Source organism: Triturus cristatus, chromosome 2_2, assembly GCF_964204655.1.
Source record: "Triturus cristatus chromosome 2_2, aTriCri1.1, whole genome shotgun sequence".
Taxonomy (NCBI): domain Eukaryota; kingdom Metazoa; phylum Chordata; class Amphibia; order Caudata; family Salamandridae; genus Triturus; species Triturus cristatus.
Window position 1 is genome coordinate 314,349,345 of NC_140582.1, and position 26,562 is coordinate 314,375,906.

At 44.7% G+C, this 26,562-nt stretch overlaps 1 protein-coding gene across 2 annotated transcripts in view; it reads left to right on the plus strand.

The window, feature by feature from the left end:
- Nucleotides 1–26,562, plus strand: part of CFI (complement factor I) — a 181,567-nt gene that overhangs the window by 51,215 nt on the left and 103,790 nt on the right. For both annotated transcript variants that reach the window (XM_085641367.1, XM_085641368.1), the window contains one exon: nt 19,188–19,500. In XM_085641367.1, coding sequence (XP_085497493.1) covers nt 19,188–19,500 — 313 coding nt within the window. The remainder of the gene's footprint in view (nt 1–19,187; nt 19,501–26,562) is intronic.

Below are 26,562 nucleotides of genomic sequence, written 5' to 3' on the forward strand. Positions count from 1 at the left end.
ATGATAGAGAATTCCAGAACTTCAGGCAATGGCAAACTTTCTCCTCTTCAATAATCCCACACTTCTCCTGATAAAAACAGTACCCCACATGTATGAGTGGGCCTATAGCGTGGACAGGAATAGGCCAAAATTTCTGACTACATGACAACCACAACATATACGCTTCACCTGGTCACATATTTGGTCTGTTCCTGACAGTTACAATAGCCCCACCTACAAATGTAAGGTACTGTTTTCATTCGTACAAATGTGGAAATACTGGATAATGGAGATTTGGCTATTCTCCACAAATTCTAGAACTTTCCATCAAGGAAATGTGAGAAACTCTCTTTAAGGTCTCCCTTACCAGACAGTGTAAGCTGTCTGATTGCAAAAACCCTATTAACTTAAAGTAGACTTATAGACAATCCATTGCTTACTATTGGTTGTCTTTTTTGTCATTCTCATTTGCTTACTTTTTATATGTTAACTTGTGTGTGCTTTCCTTCCTCTTCTTGTTTTTGCACCTCCCTTGAAGCATAGCCTCTTTACTTGTGCCTTTCTACTGTTTCCTTTTGGGGCACTACTTTTTTAACTTTGGGTAAGCACTCCATGAGAGTGTTGTGCTTTTCTATCCGCGTTGCTCTCTCACTTCTGTGCTTCTCCCTCAAGTGCTGCTTCCTCCTACCACCTGGCCACTCCCCATTTCTGCCCCTTCCACTAGCCTAACAAAACCAAACCTACAATGTATGTATCTTGGCCACAGTTTGGAGGCCAGAAACATTTTTAAGTATGGAAAAAGAAACAAATTAAACTTGAAAACCCTTACCTGATACTTTTATACGAGCTAAACCTCATTAGATCCTTAAGAAAGATGTACAAAGTAAGGAGTAATGAAATGTATACAACTGCTTCCAGGTACATGTTCTGCAGCACTTGTTTAATGCCTGCCATGTGTCAACAGTTCCTAGATCCCACTTACAAGACTTACAAACAGACCCAATCAGGATTACTGTACTGTGTAATGTTTCACCTAACATTCTCATATTTCATCAGCCAAACACTTCTCATTAGGCAATGATCCATGCTAACAGGAGCATTATACTTATCGGGAAACTCCCCACCTCTTCCAAACAATTGCCAAAAGAAAACAAAGCAAATGATTCACAATTAATGGCAGATCCACAACTACCTAGAGATCTAAGATCTACAGCTTAGTAAGTCCCAACAACCTCAACTTTCTTCATGGAAATCTGGCCTAAACTTGAATTTCCAACTTAAATGCATACCTTTCACCTCTCTAACTACTGTGCTTGGAGGGAAAATCCTACAGAGGACGTAGAAGAAGGTATAGCTACAAGCCTTGAAACCAGTATCAAATGTACCCTAATCTCTCCCTTTCCCCAAGTTTCTATTAAAACATTGCATCATAAATGTTTCATAGACCTCATGCATTCAATGTAATGAATTTTCATGCCGGTATTTTTGGAGATATGAGAATACCTGCCCCTTAGACGCTTTGTCTGGACTACTGAGCCTTAGTGTCTACATTCTGTGTATTTTCATTAAAATGGCAACTTCAAATTAAGAGCCCTTTGGGAAAAGAGAGATGAACTAGTACTATGTAAAGTTAGACTTAAATATTATTTCAGAGGTGAACTTCTGCACTGGGTAAACTACAACCACCAACCTATGTTATATGGCTGTGATCAGCCCAGCGTCTGTGACAGATGTTAACAATATGTCTGGTTGGTACTGAAGGGCCAAGAATTGTGCCTTGGTTGCTATTCATGTAAAGCTTTTAACATCAGTTTGAGATGCTACAATAGTTCAGATAATCTCTTGCTTATGGGCATTTTGTAAGGTGGCGATTTCATTGTCTGGCAGTACAAGATAAACCGAGTTGCAGTGCTTCATATCAAAGCCAGATGCTACTAGTCTTCTTGTTAGGCTTGGTTGGTGTCAATAGAAGTCTTTTAGCCTCTGGCAAGTAGTATTACCTCAAATTGTTTCGAGATGAAGGAGAGGTAATGCCCAGGCTGGGATTCTTGATAGGCAAGTATCTATTTTGTCATGCTCATTCTCCTTCAGGTGTGATTTCGTAAGAGAATGGCATGCTGTATCAGTAAATAATCAATTTGAGACCAAATTATAATATAAGGCCTCCCACAGGATCCAAATCAATATTGTAGAATACTCAGAATAATGCTGACCATTGTGGCTTGCCTTGACCCTAGCCATCCAGTGGGGCTTGTACAAAGAGGATCTAAGCTCTTACCATGTTTGCCCGTAACATAGCTACCTTCGTGAGTCTCCTCAGTCATTTTGACGTTGACTAATAATTAAAAGACAACAGATTTTTCTGCATCCTGAAGTCAATCATTTCCATAACAGTTTTTGGTAGAGGCCAATGTAAGATTTTGAGACTCTACAAATGAGCTATCAGACATTTGTTTAATATTTGAGTTTTTCATGATTTCTGAAGCCAGTGGAAATGTAGATCTGTAGTCATACAAATGGTGTGTGTATAAAGAATGTATTTTTCAGGTGGCAGTCAATGGGTAAAACTTAACTCTTCAACTTCAGTTCTATCTCCTAACACCAGTTGAACACTTATCAATGTAAGTGCATGCATTGGGGGGGAGGGCCACGTTTATTATTCTAAGTCTAGTCTGACAAATATTGGGCAAGGTGTATACATGAGGGACACATTTACTAGTCTAACTCCAATCTAACAAACACTGAGGAAAGTGGATACACTGGCTGTGGGATCAAATTTACTACTCTATTTCAAGTCTAACAATCACAAAGGAAAGTGAATACATTTAGATGGATTAGATTTACTGTTTTAACACTAGTCAAACAAAATATTGGAGAAGTTACAGACAAGGGAGTAGTAGGAGTTGGATTTAGTACTCTAACTCTAGTCTAACTAACACTGGGGGAATGTATATTTTGGGAGGGGAGGCAAATGTATTAATCAAACTCCAATCTGGCAAATATTGGGCAAAGTGCATACACTGGAGACATGTGGGTCGAGGGGGCTACTATTCTAACTCCAGTCTAACAAACATTGGGGAAAAGCATACTTTGTGGGGTCTAATCTACTACTCTAACTCCAATAGACAATGAGGCAAATTCAGACATGCAGCATGATTATATTTACTATTCTAACTCCAATCTAACAAATATTTTGGAAAGTACAAACATTGGGGGTACAATAATAATAATATAAAAAAATAACAATACCATAAACAAAAAAACAATACAGTAAAACAATATTATAGTAAACATTATTTTAAACTATGATAACATTGTAAAACAGCAAGAAAAAAAATTCTATTTATAGGTTTGTCCAAAATAAGTTTGGATTCCAATATTGTGGCCACAATATTATGGTCTGTGGATATTTTGGAGTCTTAATTTAGGTGGAATAATACTGAGGTAGTTGGGTATGACACCAGGTAGGTTGTTTGAGGTACAGTCTCTGCATTGATGATTTGGTATGTTTTTTACAAACCAATAGCAGTCCTAGATTTGAAAATGTGAAGGTTATGGTTTTGCCAAGTGGGTACTACGATTAAACAATTTTCTACCTTTTTGTTGAAAGTGAGACAAGGATCAAACAATGATCCTTTTGCAAATGTGGGGACATGTATCCAATCCTTTATCAGCCAGTCTTTTTGCTGTAAAAGTGCAGCAGTTGCCTTTTTTGTGTGCCTGTGTATTACAGCTGTTAGCCCTGAATAAATATTGCTTAATGTATATTCCACTGGTAGGTGTTTAAGATCTAGGTAGATTGTCACTCTTTAAGATTGCCACTTGTGATAACAGGTGCGTTCCCGCACTATGGGCCCATTCATTAAAGCCATTTGTATGAGTAAATTCAAATTACATGGGCAAAGGTCTTCAGCTTACCAGTGAGCTTCTGATCATTTGATTGATTTGAGACTTTGAAGTCCAGTTCAAGCTCAATTGGGGTGATATATCTGAGTAGAGGAAGGAAGGAGCAACCGTGAATAAAGAATCTTTAAAACCCACCTGTATTGGCTGTGCGGCTTGCATGGTATCTGACAGCTGATCCTGACAATATGTACTGCAGTGTGATAAAGATATATCCGAAATAGTATTTGTGGATTTTTGTTTTATCGAGTGTCAAGATTTGTATTACACGTATGAGGTATAAATTTGTTTTACAAGGATAAATGATGTACAATATAGGCCTTGGAGCAAGAAGAATTGGCTTGCACGTCATACTGATCACAGACCACTGAACCCACCCTAAATAGCATCCTGAGTCTTAACAGGAGCATATTACTCAATGGTGTAGGCAAGACAAGAACGAAGAGAACAGATCAATGATAAATTCAGAAGGGTTTGTGGTGCTCATGATAGGTTCAGGAATAATATCAAGTAGTAAGCGTAATCGAGTTATGGCGCGCATCAGTGAGGTGAGTAAGCTGGTAGTGATCTGCCCTAACCCAAAATGAGTGCAGATTATTCAGTGGAATCTACTGAAGGGCTAATTTCCAAACCCATTCTACAATGTTGCCTGGAGATGGTCCTGGAGAAGCATGCACCACACTGGCCTAATTCAGTGTTCCACCTCAGGGTTGTCTAGAGGCAAGTTTCGTCTCTGTTCATTTAAGGCCTGGAGAGGGATTACAATCCCCGTGGTTCTGCCGTGACTGTTTTTCCAAAGTGGTGGAAAAGTCAGGTGGTCAGTGACTTTCAGGTAGCCCAATTTCAGGAAGAGCCATCATTCTCTGGTTTGCATAATCTCACTGCTGTAACATTTAGGATTTCAACTTTATGTCACTGTTGCAAAGTTTAAATTGAATTTTATTTCATTTCAATATTTATTTCTTGTTTTGTCACTCTTTAGATAGGGGTGGGGAGTATTGAAAGCAGTGTCAAAGGTAAGGTATCACATTTTATGGGGAATGCCTATTTTTTTCTCTACATTACAGCTGATGTGTGTTTTTCATATTATTAAAACGCTATGGACCGTATCACATAAAGTGAGCACTGGGAGTGCTAATTTAAAGCACCGTCTCTGCCACTGTTTTGGACTGATCCGTGTCCTGAATAGTTAAAGAGCTGGAGCAGCGGTATTTTACCACCTTAAACAGTGGTAAAAGGTCGCTATTGCTTGTCACTGGAACTTTGAAAGCACGGGCTGCTATTGGCTGGAAAAGTAGCAGCATGTGCTGACATATCGAATGTAAACAGCATAACAAAACACAGTAGCATACACCAAGCAACATAGCAACAAAATTCAAACATTACAGGGCAAAACACAAAAATAATAAAACAGAGGGCCTGATTTACAAAGGTAAATTTACACTTTTGTCTAAGTTTGTGTTTGTTTTGGCATTGACTGGCAGGGAGTTAATCGTAAGTTTAGGACTGCAGGGACAAACCCTATCTTTTAATTTACGGAGTTCTCCGCCCCAACTTCAGACTCTCAGCAGTTGTGAACTTACTATTAACTCCGCATTTGTGAATATCAAGACAAATGTAAATGTACACAAAAGTGACCTCTTCAGGTCTCAAAAATAATAGGGCCAAAAGTTACCTCCAGACAACACTGTGTGATTACTATTGTTAATCAGGCCCAGAATGCAGCACAACCACAGTAAAATGCAACAATATCTTATTGTAATAATGTAATAATGCAGCAGAAAAACACTGCAGCATGAAACACAGAGCAGATCACCACTGCAAAACAAAACAACTACACAGCATATATGCACACACATTCCCACCTCCAGAAAACTGTTTCATAAAACATTTACTTACCACCAAGGTCATGAAATGGCACCAATCAAAAATGTTTTGTGATCTGGCACCATGGGCCGACTGCATTACTGAAAACTTGGCGTCCGTTCAAATTACATTAAGATTTCTGCACCAAACAATTGAGCAAACTGGACGTGCCCTATTTTTACAGCGTTTACATAACAAGGAAAAGAATAAAAATGATCATCCGTGGAACAAGTTGTTTTCTTTAGTCAAAACTTTTTTACACACGTTAAATGATTCTAACCAGTGGCAGTGCGTCTATTGGGGGGTTGCCCCACCAATGCCACAGCCCCATTCAAATTCTTCGTTCTACTTCTCAGACGCTATTAATTCCAATCAGGACTCCTGATTAGAATTAGCATTGGAGAAGTAGAACGAGGGACGCTGAAGGGGGTGGGAGGGAGTGGGGGCAGAGCGGGGCTGCGGCAGCACTCAGGGAGTTGAGTGACAGCAGCACACTAGACAACTGTCACAGCAATAGTGCGCATGTTAGTTTTTGGGCTTGTAATTTCAACGATCATCCCGAACATGCGCACTAGCCTTCCCCTTAACAGACCGAGGGTTGCTTCATACCACAGCCCCCGGTCTCCTAATGGGCAGGTAGTATCCCTGCCCTCAGCCAATCCTGGCGCTGCTGGAGCAGCGTCAGTAGAGTGGTTGGCAGTGACGTCGCAGCTGTTCCTGTTTGAAGAGGGCGGGACCCCGGCCCAGGAGCAGGTAAGACTCTGTTCCCTTCTCAGCTTTTCGCTAAAATAAGTAATGTGCACCTTTTCAATTTCAACATAGTCTGAGAACGGGTGACAAATTTATTGCTCTTTTTGGCTGTTTGTTGCTTGAATAAATACTTCTTTTCGCACCATCTTTTACTGCTTTTACACTTTTCCAAACATCACTGTTGTCTTGCGCTCATGTACGTGCTGTGATTGAAGCGAAGCCACGAAGCTTGAGTCTATGCCACAAGTCGCATGTATGTGGGCAAACACAGCCCTCAAGTTATGTGAGACTGGGTGTGCTCCTGAACGACCCAGCACCGTGTCTCCAATCTTCACTGCACTGGTTTTGGGCGCTTTGTGGCCAGGTCTTTTGGTCCTTGATGGTCTGCTTTTGCGTGATTTATGATGAGGTTTTGAGATGGGGTTTTCAGGACTATGTTTGTGGATTAGAATTACCGGGCCATGGCTGTAGAGAGGGAAGGCAGCTCTGGTTTGGGTTTGCGTTAGGGATATGTTTTCAGCATGGTCTAGTTATTGTGTGAGTTGGTGTGTTTTCTGAGTGATTGCGATGTCGTTTTTGGAGGGTTACCATATTTTTGGTCGGGGTGGCTTCTTTTAGGATGAAGATGGTCAATCAGGCTTGTGGCTAGGGAAATCTTGGTTTTGGGTGGGGTGATCGGGATTTTGATGGGTTGCGGGATTACGCTGCGATACTGCCTCGGTCAGCCCCTCCTGTTCCCCTGCTCTCCTTGACAGTCGGACTGGCATCACCACACACACACAGGCTCATCTCCAACATGGGCTGCTTGCCTTGTCGATGTGGCTCCAAGAAGGGGAAGTGGATTAAAAGGGCATTGAGCCAGCACCTCGCACAAGAGGGGAGACTCATTTTTGCCATGTCCAAAGCCAGAATTACTGCCACAGGCCTCAGAAGCTGAGAGTGGCTGGGACCCTCCCTTTGCATTTCTGAAAGACTTGGGTTGTTTCGGCCTCTCCGGTCCACCTCCGGAGGTTTCCGAGAGCCCGTGGCCCTCTGTGTGCTACCAGGATAAATGTCCCGAGCTCGGTAGACAGCGTTCTGGCTGTTATGGTGGCCCAAGGCTGCGCCTGTCTACAAATACTAATTGCTATTTCGGGCTAACCTCTGTGTTTATGTTGAAAAGAGCCATACGTTGCAGGCGCTATCTTCGGAGAGTGTCTGGTGTTGGAGTTGTGAGGTTTGTGGCAGACAGTCTGGGGCTGCCCGGTTTGTTTCATTTGCAGTCGGAGCACACCACAGCTCCATGTATTGGCTGCTTTGTCCCGGGCCTTTGCCAATGTCGCCTGTGTTAGGAGGTGTGCACTGGGCCTCCGTTACATAACGGGTGATGTACTAGCAAAAGGACGTGCAATGGCCTTCTCTGCTCCCTGTAAAGGGTATTTTATTCAGGGCCCGCGACGTCCTTTTAGGTCTCGGCTAGCGAAGGCTGCGCTTGCGCAGTCTCGCTTGCGAGATTTAATGACTTGGAGAAGAGGGGCTTGCACCCGCCCCTCTTCTCCACTCTTCTCCATTGGCTGGCCTCTTCAATGCTGGCCAGCCATTGGAAAAGAGCTCCGTCACTCCGAACAGGCCCCGTCCTTTTCGGATTCGGGGGCGTGTTTTTTTCAACTTTTCTAATTATCTCCTCCAGCCAATGGCAAGAGGAGAGAAAAGCAAAACACGCCCCCGAATCCGGAAACGACGCTGCCTTTCTCCGGGGCATTTCTGCTTCGCCTCGGAGAAAGGCGGTGGTGTGCTTGTTAGCCGTCTTGCGTGCGGTCGCAATACTATTCTTTCCACCCTCCACCACTCGGCTGCAGGAGACACTGAAAAGAAGCAGTCACTAATTTCCTTTGGCAGCCTGACATTCCCCGCCGCAGCGCCTCCCCCTAGTCACGCGCACCGCTCCCCGGGCCTCTCCCCTGGGCCCTGCATACGTGCGCCCCGGCACAAGCCTGCACTTATAGTATTGTTCTCTTCCTGCACCGCCCGATCAGAGTCCGCTGCAGCTGCCCTCAAAGTCACTTTAAGGAAGCGGTAGAGCGCGGTCGGAAACCGGAGCCTGAGCAAGGGGAGTTAGTGGGAATGGAAAGAGGCGGGCTCTAGCGCTAGAGCGCAGGCGCCATGTTGGGAAATAGACTACCGGTGAACCCTTCGCACGAGCGGAGTCACAGAGAGCTTGCAACCTTCGTTATACTCATGAAATACAATGTTTATTATAAGGCTAAGAAGTTTTCAAGCACTGCAAAATGTAGTTGGCCCAGGGGGTTTCGTATAAATAAATACCATAATCCTTTCATAATATAACATACACCGTACTGTTTGTTGGTTAACACTGCAAGTGCTCTCCGTATACATTAAAACTGCTGCTTAGTTCTTAATGCGTCGACGGCTCTAGCGTTTCGGATACTGTGTCACCTGCGCGGATCACACAAAAGCCGTTGGAAAAGCAAACATACTGGCTTTCTTTTATGTCTGCTGCCCTGAAATGGAGACCACCGAGCGAAACCCTCGATGCCCCCCCTTGAACAACAAGAGCGCATGCGTGAGGGGGGAGAGAAATGGAAGAAGGACCAAAATCCATAACCTTTACAGAAGAAGCTAGAAATATTACAGGCGAAGCAGACGTTTCTTCTAGACTGTCGTTGGCGTTTTGTTGATCAATATGCCATAACCAATGCAGCATGGTACCCGTCCGAAGCGCAGGATGTTTTAAACTAGTAATGGCAGATAGGTAGATATATAAATTGGCTCAGATGGTGTTGTAAACAACGATATTATTAGAACACAATATCTGAAAATGCCGTGCATTTATTCACCCGTTTGTTTATCGGGTCTCTTAAATTCTAGTCTGGAAAATGTTATCAAACTATTTGGATATTCGGTTTTTGAGCACTTTTTGTGAATGATATGGAAAGGTGTTATTTGTGTGGCGGTCAGCAGTAACCTAGTACCACCACCAAGCCACCTTGAACGCGGACATGTTCAGTAAATTGTTGTTTTGAAGTGAGAGATAATAGCGCCCGTTTAATTTGACCTCCAGTTTTTTCTCTTTAAGACTTTATTTTCCGACAGTGGAGTTCTTTATTTCAGTTTCAGTGTTGTTTTGCCTTCCAACAACTGGACCATCTCTCCCTTTCGGAGGATGCGTAATTTCCATGAGACCGTAGGAGCAGATGTCCAACTGCATCCCTTTCACTGTTTGGAAATGCACTCACGTAACACTGGCGGTGTAGACCTGTGTATAAACTGGCATTTCAGATTGTTTTTAGTTTATTTGATATATTGGAGATCAACGATTCAGATCTAATATGTGCTAGTCCGACCGCATCCCTGTATTTATTTGGAATTCATGCATAATATTTTAGCGCGTCTTGCATTATTTCTTCCTTCTTGTAAACGTGTATGTACACTATTGTTTTGCTTTCCAGTGTTTTCGACATTCTATACAAAACGTAATGTATTTTTGTCGCTAGTGTATTGGTTTTCTAACATCGGGAGGTGGGAGCGCATTGCTAGGAAATCGCAAATGCGCATCGCTGAATGTGACCCCCCAACTCTCCCCTAACGCCAGAATGAGTGGTTATTGCCGCATAACATAATGTAAACCCCGCTCCCTCCCCCATGCCTCTGACGCAATCCTGGACTGCCCTACTCGAGTTGACATGCTTGTAGGAGGCACATCGTGAGTAGTCACTACGCAGAAAGGGAGAGAGCTGAGATCGAGCCAGAGACTGGGTGAGTACCAGAATACACAGCAGGACTTTGTCCAATGCAGAGATGCCAGATAGTTCTTAAGTACAATTTGAGTGTTTTAAGCCAGAAGTTGGCTAAGACTGAAACTGTGCTTTAAAATATTAGACACGCAGACTCTGAGCCGGACTTAAAGTACTTGAGATCGTGACTGTGCTCAAAGGGTTGAGGCTCTCACCCTAGCAATGCGACCTGGTGGGTTTGACAGCAGGTCTACATCCGTAGGTGAGACCTCAGATTGAGACTACGTGCTAAATAGAGTAGTAAGATCTACGTTGTGTGGAATTGAGACAGACTGCTTAAACATGTCAGCGGGGAATCTATGTAAATTATTTCGATCGAGCTTGTTTGAAGAATAGATGAGGCCGTCGTTATCGATATTCCAATTGTGGTCGAAAGGGTCTTCTTTTCATTCGCGCCCCTGATTCTCTTAATAATTTCCACTCTATTTGACAGCTACGCAAGACCCCCCTTGTATTTCCTAATATTGACGACATTTTCCTCGTTGTTTATTTATTTCACAATTTTCTTATGAAACTAGGTGTCCTAAAATAAGACACATGAAGCTTATTCTAAGTTTCCCGAATGTCTGTGTTTGGCAGTGCTTGCAAAGTGTCAGGCTTTCATAAAATGATGACCGTGGTTTGAGTGAAACTGCGCTCCAATAAAATTTGCACCCAATGTGCGCTTCTGTGCTCCACATTGGGAGAAGGGTACTCCATACAAATGAAGGCATAGATAGTTTATAGGGGTATGAGGTGGAAGCAGGCGACCAGGCGTGTTCAAATCGGTATTTTTATCAAATGTGCACATCATATTATAAACGCTGGTTAAGGAGCTGGCCCTCTGAACTCCGCAACGGGTTTAGCTTGCATCAGCAATACTCAACTCAACACTCGGCACACAGACGTACTCTCCAACCCCCTCCCCCCCCACACACACCAACCTTCGAAGTTTGAAGCCAGGTTCCCAAAATAACCTGATTTTAAGGCGTGAGTAATTCATTTAGTTCGCTATTCATTGTACAGCACCTCAACTTCGAGGTGTTTAAGTGGTTTACAATTCACACTGTCAAAGAAACAAACCTATAGTAAAAGTAACCGTGACGTTTCGCGCAAATAAACGTTTGTGCAGCAGGTGCATGAACCTAAGTACGCGTCCACATTAGTGGAGAACTAACATTAACCTACCAGTCTCTCTTATTGACAACGAATTGGTGTGTGAGCTTGTTGGATGCTATAAATATAATCTGGGGTTGCATTGCATACAGTTACTGTTTCTAAATTCAAAACCAGCTACCAGCATGAAGATGACGTCAAACGTTCATAATTTATGTATGGGATTATGTCATCGTAATTGGGTTTCGATCATGGCCGCCAGTTAAATTTACACACTCCTCATTCACATTATAGAGTTCAATATATATTTAGCAAATTCTCGGAGCCAGAGCCTATCCCGGGCTAGCCAAAAGAAGGCAGGTATATACAGAGTTAAACGATCTTCAGTTTACCTTCAATCAAGGTGAACTGGGACTACATAAGTGAGTGCATTGTTGTTTTAAGTGAAAACTGCCAGTCGTACAGTCAGTTTTAAGGTTCCCTTCTTTTTGTAGTAAAATCACACGAAACAGTCTGAACAGTCATTAAAAAAACTCCCTTCGCAGGGTGTGGCACTATGGAATGCCCCTTGGCCCTTTCGTTTCCTGGGAAGTTGTTACCTCATGGTGCCACCTAGAAACAAACATTCGAAAGCTCTCATTTTCAGATCTTATTTTCTCAACCGTGCGCTTCTAGAGCTCTTTTCGTCTAGTGTTGTTTCACCTTCCTGAAAATGCATGCAGTCATATGTTTCAAGCATCGGTATACTCAATTATAAACCCTTATGGTACGTTCAAGAGCGCACCAAGGAGGAAGCCATGTTGTATTGGCTCGATACTCTTCAATAAGTAGATTCATTTTAAGGGTGTAGTGGCTTTCAGGATGTGCACCCACCAAGTATGCAGAGGTATCCAGGGAGCAGGAAGCTCGGGCAACCAAGACTGATTACTGAAGCTTCTTCAGTCATATCGCGTGTCTGAAACGGACTCCTTCACAACATTTCAGTGTGGGAACTGTTAAGCATACTTAAGTGATAAAATAAAAAGGAACAATAATCATCTTTTCAACGTGCAATTTTACATTCTTATTAAAGCAGTTCCTGTGACTGCTTTGCATTTCCCCGCACTAGCACTATAGTGTAGCGATGGAAAGCAGTTCATGCCAGTGGATGTTTTTGTCTGCTGTGCCTCTTCTCTGAGTTAACACTGTAGGGATGGACTTATTTCATATTTGAAAGCATATATTTTTTTCAATGTGCAAATACACTTTGTTCCTTTTACAAATACAATCTTTACTAAACATTGCTCATCCTTCAGGATGAATCTGTAGCCAAGGACTTATTTATTGTTTAAAACCCTTTTCTTTTTTTCAACGTGGAATGTTTCTTTTTTTTGTAAAGCAGTTATTGTTCACGCAAATGAATCATGGCGCTATATCCCAAAAAGACACTGTACTGATTACGGGAACTAGCCTTATACACATGAGCCAAATGCTTTCTTAAACAACCTGGTTTTCAATGGATATCTAAAAGTTTCAATTGTGAGAAAGCGGATATGCAACAGAAGAGAATTCCAGGCTTTAGGAGCAAGTATTGAATACCACCATCCTCTGATTCTTGCTTTGCGAAAGTTGAGAACCACAAAAGGGTGTCCCTGGATGCGTGTTGTGGCCTTGTTGGGACCCATCTCGTTATTCGAGGGCAACTTCTTTTTAGGTCTCGGCTAGCGAAGGCTGCGCTTGCGCAGTCTTGCTCGCGAGATTTAATGACTTGGAGAAGAGGGGCTTGAACCCGCCCCTCTTCTCCCCTCTTCTCCATTGGCTGGCCTCTTGAATGCTGGCCAGCCATTGGAGAAGAGGTTTGTCTCTCCGAACAGGCCCGTCCTTTTCGGATTCCGGGGCGTGTTATTTGCTACTTTTCTCATTATCTCCTCCAGCCAATGGCAAGAGGAGAGAAAAGAAAAACACGCCCCCGAATCCGGAAACGCCGCTGCCTTTCTCCGAGGCATTTCTGCTTCGCCTCGGAGAAAGGCGGTGGTGTGCTTGTTAGCCGTCTTGCGTGCGGTCGCAATACTATTCTTTCCACCCTCTTCAAGCTCACTCTTGCTATCACTGGGGTAGTTGGACATTTCTGATTCTTCCATAGACCACTCGGCAGCAGGAGACACTGAAAAGAAGCAGTCACTAATTTCATTTGGCAGCCTCACATCCCCCCGTTGCATCCCAAGCATTGTCACGACACTCTCAGACAGATCTTTATTCCGGTCTATAGATGCATTAGAGACTGAATCAAGATTCTTAGAATTAACTAGGCCGTGCTCTTGTGCACCTTCCAGTGATCGAGTACCCTGTACAGTTAAGTGAGTGTCCTCTGCTGCACAAGCCCCAACTGACACCATTTCCCCTCTCCCGCTGTGCGAGGTCAATGTTATCCGTATTATCCATATTCATCCCCCCAGCAATTATTACAGTATTACTGCTTGTGTCATTAATATTTACACTGGGAATGGGTGGGGTTGGTAGGGGAAATATCCTGCATACCTTGTGCCTGTTCCGCTGCGGGGGTTTGAGATAACTGTAGGCATGTGTTGGACTCGTCTGCAGAGCTCGGCGTTGTAGCAGCTGCCTCTTCCAGCTCTTGCCTCTGACCCGATCCTCGCAGCAGCTCAATCACCACAGGGTCGGCCGGGCACGCATTGCCGGCAGCCCCGCCTTTCCCTTTTCGTCCTGCCTCTGACTCCTGGAGAGCACACCGCCCCAACCACAGATTCTGAACCGCAGTTTCCTCACCCAGCAACACCGCTCCTGTCAAGGTTGATGTACGGGCTGATTTCACCTCCTCATTACCGCCACCAGCCACGACCTTTGGCCCCATCTCTGCCACAAACCCCAGGCACGGAGCACAGCACGAGTGGAGCAGGGCTGCCGTCACCAAAAACTGGACAGCTGAGAGCCCCTTCAAAAGTATCAATGTTCGTGGGCAAGTCCCGGTTCCCTCGTTCCACCGGCATCCCAGAGGTCTGTTTTAATCAGTTTTACTTATTTTTGCTTAGTTCATAATCACAACCCAACGGTCAGTATGCTGCTACTGCTAACGGCCGCTACATGACCGCCATTTTGCTTCTCAAATGTGGGTCTCATTGTCTGTCAATGACCCTTCACTTACCGATCATGCAAACTTAAAGCAGACAAGCATTTACAATGCAACAGTCTCGGCATTGTTAAAGTTGGAGCTATTGGCATTGCTCATGACATTATTTTTGTTTATGTTTCATGTAAAGAAACGGCATTGTTATTTACAATGTCAATAGCTTAATCAGTGTGTGTGTAGGTGGCTCTGTGTGTGGGTGCAAATGCAATAGGTCTCGCATTTGAGAGTGATTAAGCTATTGACATTGTAAATAACAATGCCGTTTCTTTAAATGTTTTAATAACAAAAACACAAACAAAAATAATGTCATGAGCAATGCCAATAGCTCTAACTTTACCAATGCCGAGACCATTGCATTGTAAATGCTTGTTGTATTGTTCTTGCGTGAAGTAAACAAGACTTGTTTAACATGCCCTGAATCGCTTCTAGGCACTTTGCAGAGGGCGTGTAGGGCCCACGTTGAGCTCACCTCGCTCCCGGCAAAATATATCTCTGGTACAACTATGAATAGGAGTCCATGGGATTTATGAGTATATGGCATGCAGTGGTGCAGCAGGGGGCATACAGAGGGGACATATTGCGGTATCATCGAGCCTGAGAGTTTGGTGAGAGATGGGAGACGTGATAGGCATGCTGCAACATTGAGCTTTACCAGCTAATTCCGGAGGAATGGTTGAAACGTTTATGAGGAAAACATGAACAGCTATACACAATGTTTGAGGGCGAGGTGAACCCGACAGAAACTTCTCATCGTTGTTGCCAAATCCCAGAAAGATTTTAGACTTGGGACAAGACGAGGAAGAATACAAGCTGGGGGCATTTGGGGTGACGAGAATCCTCTAAAATGTACTCAGGCTTTGCTCAAAACTGTGTAGATGTCATGTTTTACAGGAAGAAAACACAATGTTCGAAACCAATGCACCATATGACCTGGGTGTGCTCGTTACTTTCCTGTATTTTCAAGAGAAACCCTTTCCTAACTTGTAAAGGGGCAATCACTTAATTATGGCTGCGGCATTAGGAACTCAAACTCAAACCATGCTAGCCCTTTGGGGAAACAGTGCATGCTGGAATTAAAGCACTGGCTGTTTTGGCTCTGGAATGTTTTAGCGATGGAAAAGATTATATATTCATTAAAAGACAAACTTAAGTGATTGTGAGCCAATTGGTAGCCCCTTCTGTCTTTCCTCTCTCTCCAGAGAGGGAGTTAAGGAAGATCTGCCCCTGCTGCCTCTGAGTGCCAGTCATCATCTCCTCAGAACTGTCCTAGCTTCTCGCGACCAGATGACTCCCTTAATCACTTGGTCATTCTCATCCTTGTTGTGAACTTTGGAAATAGTTGCAAATAAAGTTTGGTCTTGAATTTGGTCTTTATCTGTTCTTCAGGTTATCATCTGACCATACACCTTGTAATGTTGGGGCAAGTGGAATGGGGAATTATTAGCTTCAGGATTTTATTGATCTGCGTTCTCGCCAACCAGTTGTTTATAGAAGATGGTATGTGCACTATAAAAACGAAAACCAGCTAATCCCAATTTATGAGGCAAGAAACTGAAAATGATATTGCTCATTATGAGTTTAAAGGGAAATTATGCAACACATATGTGGCACGGCTGTCTAGCTGTTATGACATCTGAAGAAACTGAGTAACATGAAATGATAAAGTTTGTTTAAATATCTGTACATATTCAACAGACCCTATCCAAACTGTTATTCACTGAATAATAATAGCCCTGTATTACATGGAAGCCCAGTAACACTATTTTATTAACACATTTATTATTTTTGTATGTATGTATGTGGGTATTTATAAAGCACAAACCTAACCAGGCACAACGTAGTAAAGTTAGTGAGCACTATTAGGATGGAGGGGTGAAGAGCTGCTGTGTTCAGATTAAGAAGGTGGCTCTTCTAAAGTGTTGTGATGTAGTGTTCTTTAAACCAATAAATATTTTGCTATTTTCTGAATTAAAGAAGGAGTTCGGCAATTCTGATGGTCATAGGGATGTGGATTGTAAAGGCCTGTTTCCTGGTAAAGGCCTGTTTCCTGGTAAAGACCTGTTTCCTGGTAAAGACCTGTTTCCTGTATTTTTTTCACCTTGGTGGAGTCTGACAGTGAGGGTGCCAGAGGACTGTATATCTGCCAACATGACGGACAGCTGTCTGCCAAATTTAGAGATAACTGCCGGCCCAGGGGTTACATTGATTGCATTAGTGTATTATCTGGCTTGGGCTAATGTGATGAATTGTCTGTGTTTTGATCAAAGAGATTTTAGTGTGACATCCTTGGTGATCTGTTTTTCTTTCATTTTCATTCTAGTTTGCAAACGGTTTACTTATTGTCCCTAAATTATTTTAAGTTCTATGGGGTAGAGGGTTTACATCTGCACTTGTGTGTTTCACTGGTGCATGGACTGTTAAGCTAAAACTCTGTACTTAGCATAGTGTGCTGCCACACTGGTATTTTGCTTCTTCTGTCATTGTCTCCAGATATATAATACAAGTGACATTAAATCTACAACCAGCCAGGACTATAGGCTTTGTCAATGGTTGTAAGTTGCATAAGATAAATAAAAACAAAGTGCAGTATTTTCATTATTATATACAATGAAAACATAGGTGTTTCAGAGATGTGTTACAGGTGGGAAACACTTAGAGGGCCTGTTTTCATTGGTTGTATGTGCTTGGCTTGGGGGTCATTTTGCAAGCAGACCAGTTTGAAGATTGTGCACATTTTTTATTTGATTCTAATGTGTTCTTCACACTTGTGCTTCAAAATGCTATATTTGGATCCCCCTTTTTTCAACAATTTGCAGGAAATATGTGGTGTTAAACCAACCATTTGAATCAATTTTTTAAAAACAATTCTTGCGGGGGGAGAACCCCCCGGCACCCTCCTTTTGCAGCTTAGGCTCGCTTGCTTCGCTCATCGCCACTGATTATAACCAAATATGTCAGGTTTATATTTGAGTTTTTATAAGTCTGTTGCTGTTGTAAATGGGATTTTTGGGGAATATGGACTGGAGCAGAATATGTTTTTCCCATTGCCAACCACACAAGCAGCTAAAACAGTGCGTGCTCACTAAAGTGCAGAAACTCATTATCCGAGAATACCTGCCCATTTAAAACACTAGCTGAATGCTTACCAAATACCCTGCCAAGCCCAAAAAAAGAATACATGTGTCTGTCATAGCAGAGACGTTTTAAGGCATGGGCAAAGTGGGCTCTGGCACAGGGCCCCAGCCTTTCAGGGGGCATCCTGATAGACTGGGCTCAGTTATCCACACAGTCCTGCCCTGATGACCTTGACAGATTTTTAAATACAGATTGTTTCAAATACCATGTTTCTTTAATGTATGTTTAATTCTGGTAATGTGTGGGTGTCTATTACAGTCATTTTGCAGACAAATGTTTTGTTTATGTTTTTGAACACCAGGCAACACCCATTAAATAACTCCTTTAAGATGAAAACAGGACCTTGCATTTAAGAAATCTCAGTGGGTCGTAGAGATTATTTGCAATAATATTAGTGAACTGATGATATATTACAATATTGAAAACGCGCATCACTCTCCCTGAATATTAGATGGAAATACATTTAGAATTTGGACTGGTCTGTCTCTGCAGTGCCAGTGACCTGGCCATAGATGGCATGAAATAGCTTCAATTCAAAGCTGTTCTGAACAGGGGCGCCCCAAATATATCTGCCCCATGGCCCCCATATCCTTAAGTTGTCCCAGTGTCATAGGTGAAGAACTTTGAGAGATGTAGATGTCCCTGTGTCATAAGTGAAGAACTTTGAGACATGTATATCTGCCTCGGCGCTTCCTAAGGCGGAGTTGCGTCGCCTCACTGCCTTAAAGCACGCAAAAAAGGAAAAATAAAATGATAATACCGAGATGTTATTATCATTGTATGTTTCTGTGCTGGCGCAGTTTTGTGGGGTGGGGCTAGGCTGCGCAGAGGGAAGGAGTGATGGCACCCTCCTAAGTGCGCATGAATGTTTGGCCGGCCATCTAGGGCCGGCCATACATTCAAGTGCACTTAGCATGTTCTCCACCCAGGCTGCATTACAGCCTGGGTGGAGAACATGGCCAGGTTTCAATTTCCCATCTGAGCGGCGGACCACGGTGCTCAGACCAATCACAGCGCTGCATTGCAATGTTGTGATTGGCGCAGGGAAGCCTGGGTGCTTACCAATCACAACTCTGCATTGCAGTGTTGTGATTGGCTTAGGTGCTCCAACAGAAGCCAGGAAGAGGACGGAGAAAAGCTTGACGGCTGGCTGGCAGGTAAGTATTTTTATTTTTTATTTTCTCCACCCCCGCCCTCCTACCCATCCCACTACCGATTCATGGGAGCAGCCACGACTGGACAAAGTTGTGTTTAATGTAAAAGAGCATTTACAATATAACATTCCAAGCTATTTCACTGGGACTTTACCAAGGCTGACAGGTTCTGCGTGTGCCTTTCATTTTTCATGTAAAATCCCTGGCATGAGGGGCACAGAACATCATTCTCAATATATATTTATTTTCTTTACCTGATTGTTTCTGAGAAGCGCCGGTACTCTCTCTCTCAAAATAAAAAATTGCCGGTGCTCAGTACTGGCCCATTTAAAGCACTGTTTCTAGCCTATATATTGTAAGTGAACTGGTATTTTTTATCTGCAGAGAAATAAAACGAAACAATCCGCAGGAAAAAAAGAACAAGGTCCGGCAAGCTACTTGAAAAGACTGGATGACGTTTGTTTACTGAAAAGCTTTACCCAAAGCTCTTGCCTCAAAGTCTTCTGCCTGCCATGGGAGAGGTGCATTGATGGAAAATGTTTATGTAAGCTGCCCTACCAGTGTCCGAAGAACGCAACTTCCCAAGTGTGCACCACCTCTGGCCGCGCATTCAGAAGTTACTGCCAGCAAAAGAGCTATGAATGCCAGAACTCCAACGAGCGCTTCTCTGTGGCTGCTGCGGACTGCAAGACTGCAGGTAAGCGCATGCGTAATATGCAGCATTCTCAAAACCCGGCCCACCTGGTGGCCCACTGAGATCTGCCCACATCCAGTGGAGTAATGCAACATGATAATCCCGCCCCCTGCAGAATGTGACAAGGGGTCCCTGAGTCTCGGGTTTAATGTATAAAGGTAAATTTGCGAAATGATAATGGAGCCTTGGAAGCACCACCTTTTTTAGAAGCACAATGCAATCCATGGTGGTCAATGGGAGGGTGAGCCAGAATGTCATTTGTGACCTAACTGCTGTTATGGCTTGTTAGACTTGGGGGTCTCTACTTGGCACAGGTATGCACTTGTGACAAATATGGACCCTCGCTTCTAGTCAGGGTAAGGGGGTACACTCCTAAAATAACCCCTGCTCACCCCCTTGGTAGTTTGGTACGAGCAGACAGGCTTATCTCAGAGGCAGTGTGTAAAGCATTTGGGAACACATACAGTAATCATGTGACAACACTACAGATGGACACCACACAGGTTTTATATCAAAAATAAGTATTCTTTATATAGATTTACTACAAGACCATAAACGACAAAAATCCACAATACTGTCACTTAAAAAGGGTAGTAGCTAGCTTAAGTCTCTTTAGTTCTTAAATGCGACACTTTAAGTCAATGTACCTGTAGATGCGACACGCAGGGCAATGAAAGTGTTGCAACGATGTTGATGCGATGAAAGTTTGGTGCAAAGAAATAAAGACATGAAGATCTTGCTGATGCGGCTCGCTTCTCTGATGTTGCGAGAGATCTCGGCTTGATGCGTCTGCTACAGCGGCGGCACCCTTGTCCAGTGATGCGACGACAGCGGATTTGGCAGCGACACTCTTCTCCAGCGATGCAAGACACTTCTGCTCGATGCGACAGTTACTGCGGCGACACCCTTGTTCAGAAATGCGACGGCGGCACGCTTCTCCGTGGATGCAAGGTGCTTTTCTTGATGCGGTGCAATGCTACCGCTACAGCGGCATCATCCAAGATGCGACGTCAGCGGCTGCGACGGCGACACGCTTCTTCCTCGATGCAAGACTCTTCTCGTGATGTGGTGCAATGCGTCTGCTACGATGGCTGCGATGGCGACACGCTTCTTCGGTGTTGTGGGGCTATTCTCATAATGCGGTGCAATGCGACAGCTACAGTGGCTACACCCTTGTTCAGTGATGCAGCGGCTGCGACGGCGACACTTTTCTTCTCCGTGAGTCGCGCTTCCAGCTCCTTGCGACACGCAGTGCTTCAGAAGGCCCAAAACAGCAGTAGGCACTTCCAAAGAACTCTGGGGAGCTGGTGGTTGAAGGCTGTTGTCCCTGAGACTTCAGCAGGAGGCACGCTCTTTTCCAAGCCCTTGGAGATCCTTCACAAGTTGAGCAAAAGTACACACAAAGTTCCTTTCTCCTCTCTTTGGCAGTAGGCAACCCCTGCAGGTTAATCCCCCAGTTTCAGGGATAGTCTCTCCTCAGTTTCTTGTTAGTTCCTCTCCTCAGCAAAGGTTTCTTCTTGTTTCCCAAAGTGATCTAAAGTTCTGGGGTCTGGGTCCCCCTTTTATACACAGTTTCTCTTTGTTCTCTGAAGGCAGAGAGGCCTTTGCCTAGTCCAAACCAGTTCTGGTCAGTCCTGGAGCACTTTGTTTACATGACTCCTTCTTTCCTTTCAGAGTGCAGGGCAGAGACATCAGACGCACCACAGGAGGTGGAGCCAGCATTGTTCAGGGAAAGCACAGCCCTATTCAGGTCCCAGGTGCAACTCCTCCCACCCATCTACATGGAGATCTCTCTATTCAGCCCTGTGCTGACTCACCCAGTCTCCGGGAATTCCCCAGCCCCCTGGAATTCCCCAGCCCCTGTCACTCAAACTCCAGACAAGGAATACACAGCCTAGCAGAGGCAGGTTTGAATGGTTAGACAAGAAAATGCCTACTTTCTAAAAGTGGTATTTTCAAACACAGAATGTTAAAACCAACTTCACTAAAAGATGTATTTTATCATTCTGAGTTCAGGCATACTAAACTCGAATTTCTACCATGTTCCCTGAGTCAGTTAGGATTATAAGATGTAATAATCAAACTGCCCATTCTGGCCTACGGAGAACAGGTAGCCTTGCAATAGTGAAAAACGAAAATGGCTGTAATTCACTATTCGAACATGCCACACACACCAGGGCATGTCCTACCTTATACTTACAATGCTCCCTGCCCTTGGGCCTACCATAGGGGTGTCTGATATGAAGAAAAGGGAAGGTTTAGGGACTGGCAAGTGGGTGCACTTGCCCTATTAGCATGACAGTTCCAGACTGCACGCAGGCTCTGCAATGGCAGACCTTGGACACACTTTTACAGGCTGCTTCTGTGGGTGGCACAACCAGTGCTGCAAGCCCACCAGCAGCATTTGGATTACCAGCCCTGGGCACTCCTGGTGCATTGTACTAGGGTCTGACAGGTAAACCAGATCAGCCAATCATGGAATCACTAATGCATACATTAATTTACAATAGGGAGAGCATATGCACTTTAGCACTGATCAGCAGTGGTAAAGTGCCCAGAGTCATAAAACAGCCAACAACAGGTCAGAAAAAATACAGGAGGAAGGCAAAAAGTTTAGGGATGACCCTGCAAAAAGGGCCAAGTCCAACATGGCTTGTATGAGGTTTCCCTCTAGGAGGTCCCTTGGTTCTTGATAAATTTAGATACCTAAGTATCGGAATGCCGTCTGTTGCCATCGTACTAATGTGTTGCTGATCACCAAGGCTGGGTCAGGCGTTGTCTTGGCGAATGGGTACAATCATGATTTCCCCCACTTTACTCGGAGCCCCGCCACAGAGGCGAACTCCAGTAATGCTCTTTCTATTTCTTCGCACAGCTCCAGAATATTCCGGAGGTATATTAACAAATCTTTTGCATATAGGGAAAATGCGTGCGTGCCGTCCCCTATAGGAATACCCCAGTCTTCAGCCGTTCGACGCAAAGATTCAGTTAGTGGTTCAATGGCCAGTGAAAACAACAGCGGGGAGAGTGTGCAACCCTGTCTAGTGCCATGTTCAATTGGGATCGAGTTAGATATGTAAGGGCCCATCTTGATTTTGGCAGTGTGTCACATGTATAGTAACTTAACGAGGCCTAGGAAGTTGGCACCTAGTCCATATTTGCTGAGAGAGACGAATAAGAAGCCCCACTCTAGCTTGTCAAACTCTTTCTCTGAGTCAAGCACGAGGCAACCTCAGTGCCCAGTGCTGTCTTGAGTAGTGAGCTACTCAGAAGAAGCGTTGCAGGTTTAGTGATGTACAACGGGCGGGTACGAAACCATTCTGATCTGCGTGCACTGCCTCTGCCAGTCTGTTTGCTAGTATTTTGGCTAGTATCTTGTAGTCCGTATTTAATAATGCTAGCGGACAATAGGAACTTAGCAATTCTGTATTCCTATCTGGCTTAGGCAATGAAACTAGCAAGGATTCACGGTGCGTCACAGGTAATATAGATATCTCTTGCGAGCTGCAGTATATTGCAAGTAGTTGTAGGGCTACAGTTGTTTGATACGTTTTGTAATATTCAGCTGGTAGCCCGTCTGTGCCAGGCACTTTACCTGTTGCCAGCCCTTGAATTGCTGCCTGGACTTCTAGAAGTGTGATTGGCTCGTCCATTTCAGCCCTCTGCGCTGCGGACACTGATGGTATGGAGAGTGGGGACAGGTAGGACTCTAGTGCTGTGGGTTCTACATTGACAACTGATTTATACACCCTGGTATAGTGGGCAGCGAATTCTTGATGGATGTCATGCTGGCAAGTCAATAATTGCCCCCTATTAGATCTCAATGAAAGAACCGGCTGTTGTACTTGTTCCTGCTTGCTCAATTTCGTTAGCAGTCTACCCGCTCTGTCGGCAGTCTCATGGGTGCACGCTGGGTGCGTGCCATAGTTTAGGCATCGCAGTCACTCTATAACTTCAGTATGTTCGTGCCTTAGTTTGTCAAAGGCCCATTGGCATCCAGTGTTGCATGCTATAGCGGTTTCTAAGCTAATAAGTACGTCTTCAGTGCGTTTGGATTCTGTGTCTAACTGGCAGCGTTTGCTCCAGCTGAGTCCAAGACACTGCCCTCTGACCACTGCCTTACATGCATCCCATACTACGCCTGCGTCAGGGACCAAATCTGTGTTTGTTTTGAAATAGGTAGCTATAGTTGTGCCTAACAAGGCACTAAAGTGGGGGGCTTCCAACGCTGTGGGTTGTAACCTCCACATTCAGGTAATTTGTTCTATGCTGTGCCCTTGTAGTTTGTAATGTGTGAGGATTATGGTCCGAGCGTGTGCGGCCTAGATAGTCCGTACTGATGCAGTTCCAGAGGAGTGTCGCATTTCTCACAAAATGATTGCGGTGGACGTGTAGCCCGTGCGGGTGAGAGTAATAGGAATAAAGGCATGTCTTTGGGTTCAGCATCCTCCACACGTCTAGTAGACCCTAATGGCGCATGCACTCCCCTAAGGCCTTAGCGTTGGATGTGGCTGTGGTTTGTTGCAGTGGCGGAAAGGCCCTTTCTAGGCACGTGTCCAGCACTGCATTGAAATCACCCCCAGTAGAAAGGGGATGTCACACCACCGGGATAGTATGCCAGAATACTGCCTGTTCCATATTCAGGCATATATGGATACTAATACTACTTCAGGCGACCTTTCGTCAACACAAAATGGCCGTGCTTGTCTATTTCTGACTCCTCAGGTACTTATGGAGTGCCTGGGCGGACCCATATTAGGACTTCACTGACATTAGGAGAGTACCCTGTGGTGAGTATTTGCCTCTTCCACCTGTGCTGCAGCCTAAAGATCTCGGTTTGCTCTAGGTGTGTCTCTTGCAGTAGCACTATGTGGGCTGTGTGACGCTTAAGGTACGCATAGGTTTTGTATCTGCTTGCCGGTGTGTGCATGCCTCTGACATGCCAAGTGATTATGTCAGTGGACGGCATATGTCATTCTTGTAGGGAAGTGGCACCTGCAGGAGGCATAGTTCACTGGGGGTGAGTTGGTAGTTGTATTTTAGCTGGCAGGCGTACGCCATGCCTGTGATGTCGTTGGTTGGATAGTTGCAGTGTGCGTGGCGTCAAATAGGGAGATAAACAATGTGCTGTTCAACTAGGATAGAGCAGAGGGACCATGTGTATCTCCCCAAACTACTAACCGTGCCATGTGGCAATATCCGGGTGTTCATGTCTTTTTTCCTGTTGGGGGGTTGGGTTGAGCCTACTTGAGGTTTAGCATATACTTGGGCCCTGAAACAATGCTTAAGTGGGCGTACTGTGTACACTCCATCATGTGTTTTGGTGCAACTACGCGGTGCTTCTGGCTGAGGTGTAGAGGCGCATGCTGTAATGCGTCCAGTTTGCTTATGCTGAGGCGGTGTACAATACTTTTACATATGAAGTTATTCATATGGGAGATCTAGAGCCTCTGTTGGGTGTCATATTAAGTCATCTGTTGTTTGGGTCGTCACTGCTGGGGGTTTCTGCGAATCGTCACCGAGTGGCCACACAGCAGACGAGCTGTCTTCGCTGAGGGACCGCTCAGAGGAGGCATCCGTATCTCTATGGGCCTGGTGGCCCCTCATTGTCGCCGCTTTTTGCAGGGCTTCTCGTCTTTCTTGCAACACTTGCGCTGGAGATTTCCTAGACCACCTGTGGTGTCTTCTCTGATTTCCACTAGCGACTGGAGTCTTTCTGCAAATATTGTCTCACCTGCTCACTGAGGTGTGACGCCCTGTGGTTTCGAGCCAGTCCCAAGCCTCCTCCGCCGTGTTAAAAAAGTGAGTGGAGCCGTCTATAGGTACTCATAGGTGGGCTGGGAAAAGGAGAGAATATCGAATGTACAATTCTCGCATCCGTTTCTTGACTGCCTGGAATGTGCTTCTCTGCTTCTGAACCCCCAAGGCGTAGTCTGGAAAGAAGAAGACCAATGAGTTATCTACTTTGCCCTCCTCCATCTTGCGTACTTCGTGAAGGACTGCATCACAGTCTTTGTAGTTGAGGAGGCGAAACAAGAAAGGATGGGGTTTGGTGCCCAGTGGTGGGCGACCCGAGGGCATCCTGTGGGCTCTTTCTACTGCAAAAAAGGTGGAGAGTGTGTGTGCTGGTATCAAGGACTTCAACCACTGCTCCATGTATGTCACCACGTCGCGGCCCTCCGCTCCCTCAGGTAGGCCCACCATACGGACATTGTTGCTCCGGGAGCGGCCCTCGGCATCATCCATTATGAGTTCTAATGTGCTGATCAGTGTTGTGCATTCCCGCACTTCGGTGGATGTGGTCTTGGTGACTGGAAGGATCTCCTCCATCTCTTCTTCCATATCATTGACCCTCTCCACTAACTTACGATAATCCGCATGCAGTAGTGTGAAGTCAGATGTGATTTTATCTATGCTTCCCTTCAGAGATGTGCGGGTTTGTGCCAGGGAGACTCCGATCTGTGCTACTGCCTGAAGCACTGAGTTAGTCTTGGATTCCAACGTGAGGGCCCCGAGTGGTACGATACCTCATGATCTTACCCTGGTGGCTTTGTGGTTGCAGTTGGCTCTTAGGCTCCCATGCCAGTCCCAGTGCGTTGCCTGGCCATCTTTATGACTTTACAATGGGGCGCTGTTTGCTCATCTCTTTGATGTATGGTCGATACGGGCCAAACACACTTATGACCAGGTTTTATTTGTATAATGAATGGATGCTTCCTGGGTTACGGTCTGTGTTAGTTCTTTCCTTTTACACATCAGCAGGTTGGTAGTTCGGTTTGAACATTTGTGGCCCCTATTCTTGTAGCCACTTAACTCTGCGCGGGCAGTTGTTTCCAGTAGTGCGCTCGTGAACCACTTCTACACTGGTACTGTAAGTAGAAGGGTATGAGGCATTCAGCCAGTCAGCCATGCATCATGTCATTGTGTGGCCTCATAAGGATGAACTCAGTCATCTGCCCAGGTGCGTGCCTCGGGCCAGGGATTCCAGACCCGACCAGTTCTCTTACCCGTACCCACATGCTCCTCTACTACTTTTTGACAATTTGAGGGTCACCGGTTGGTATA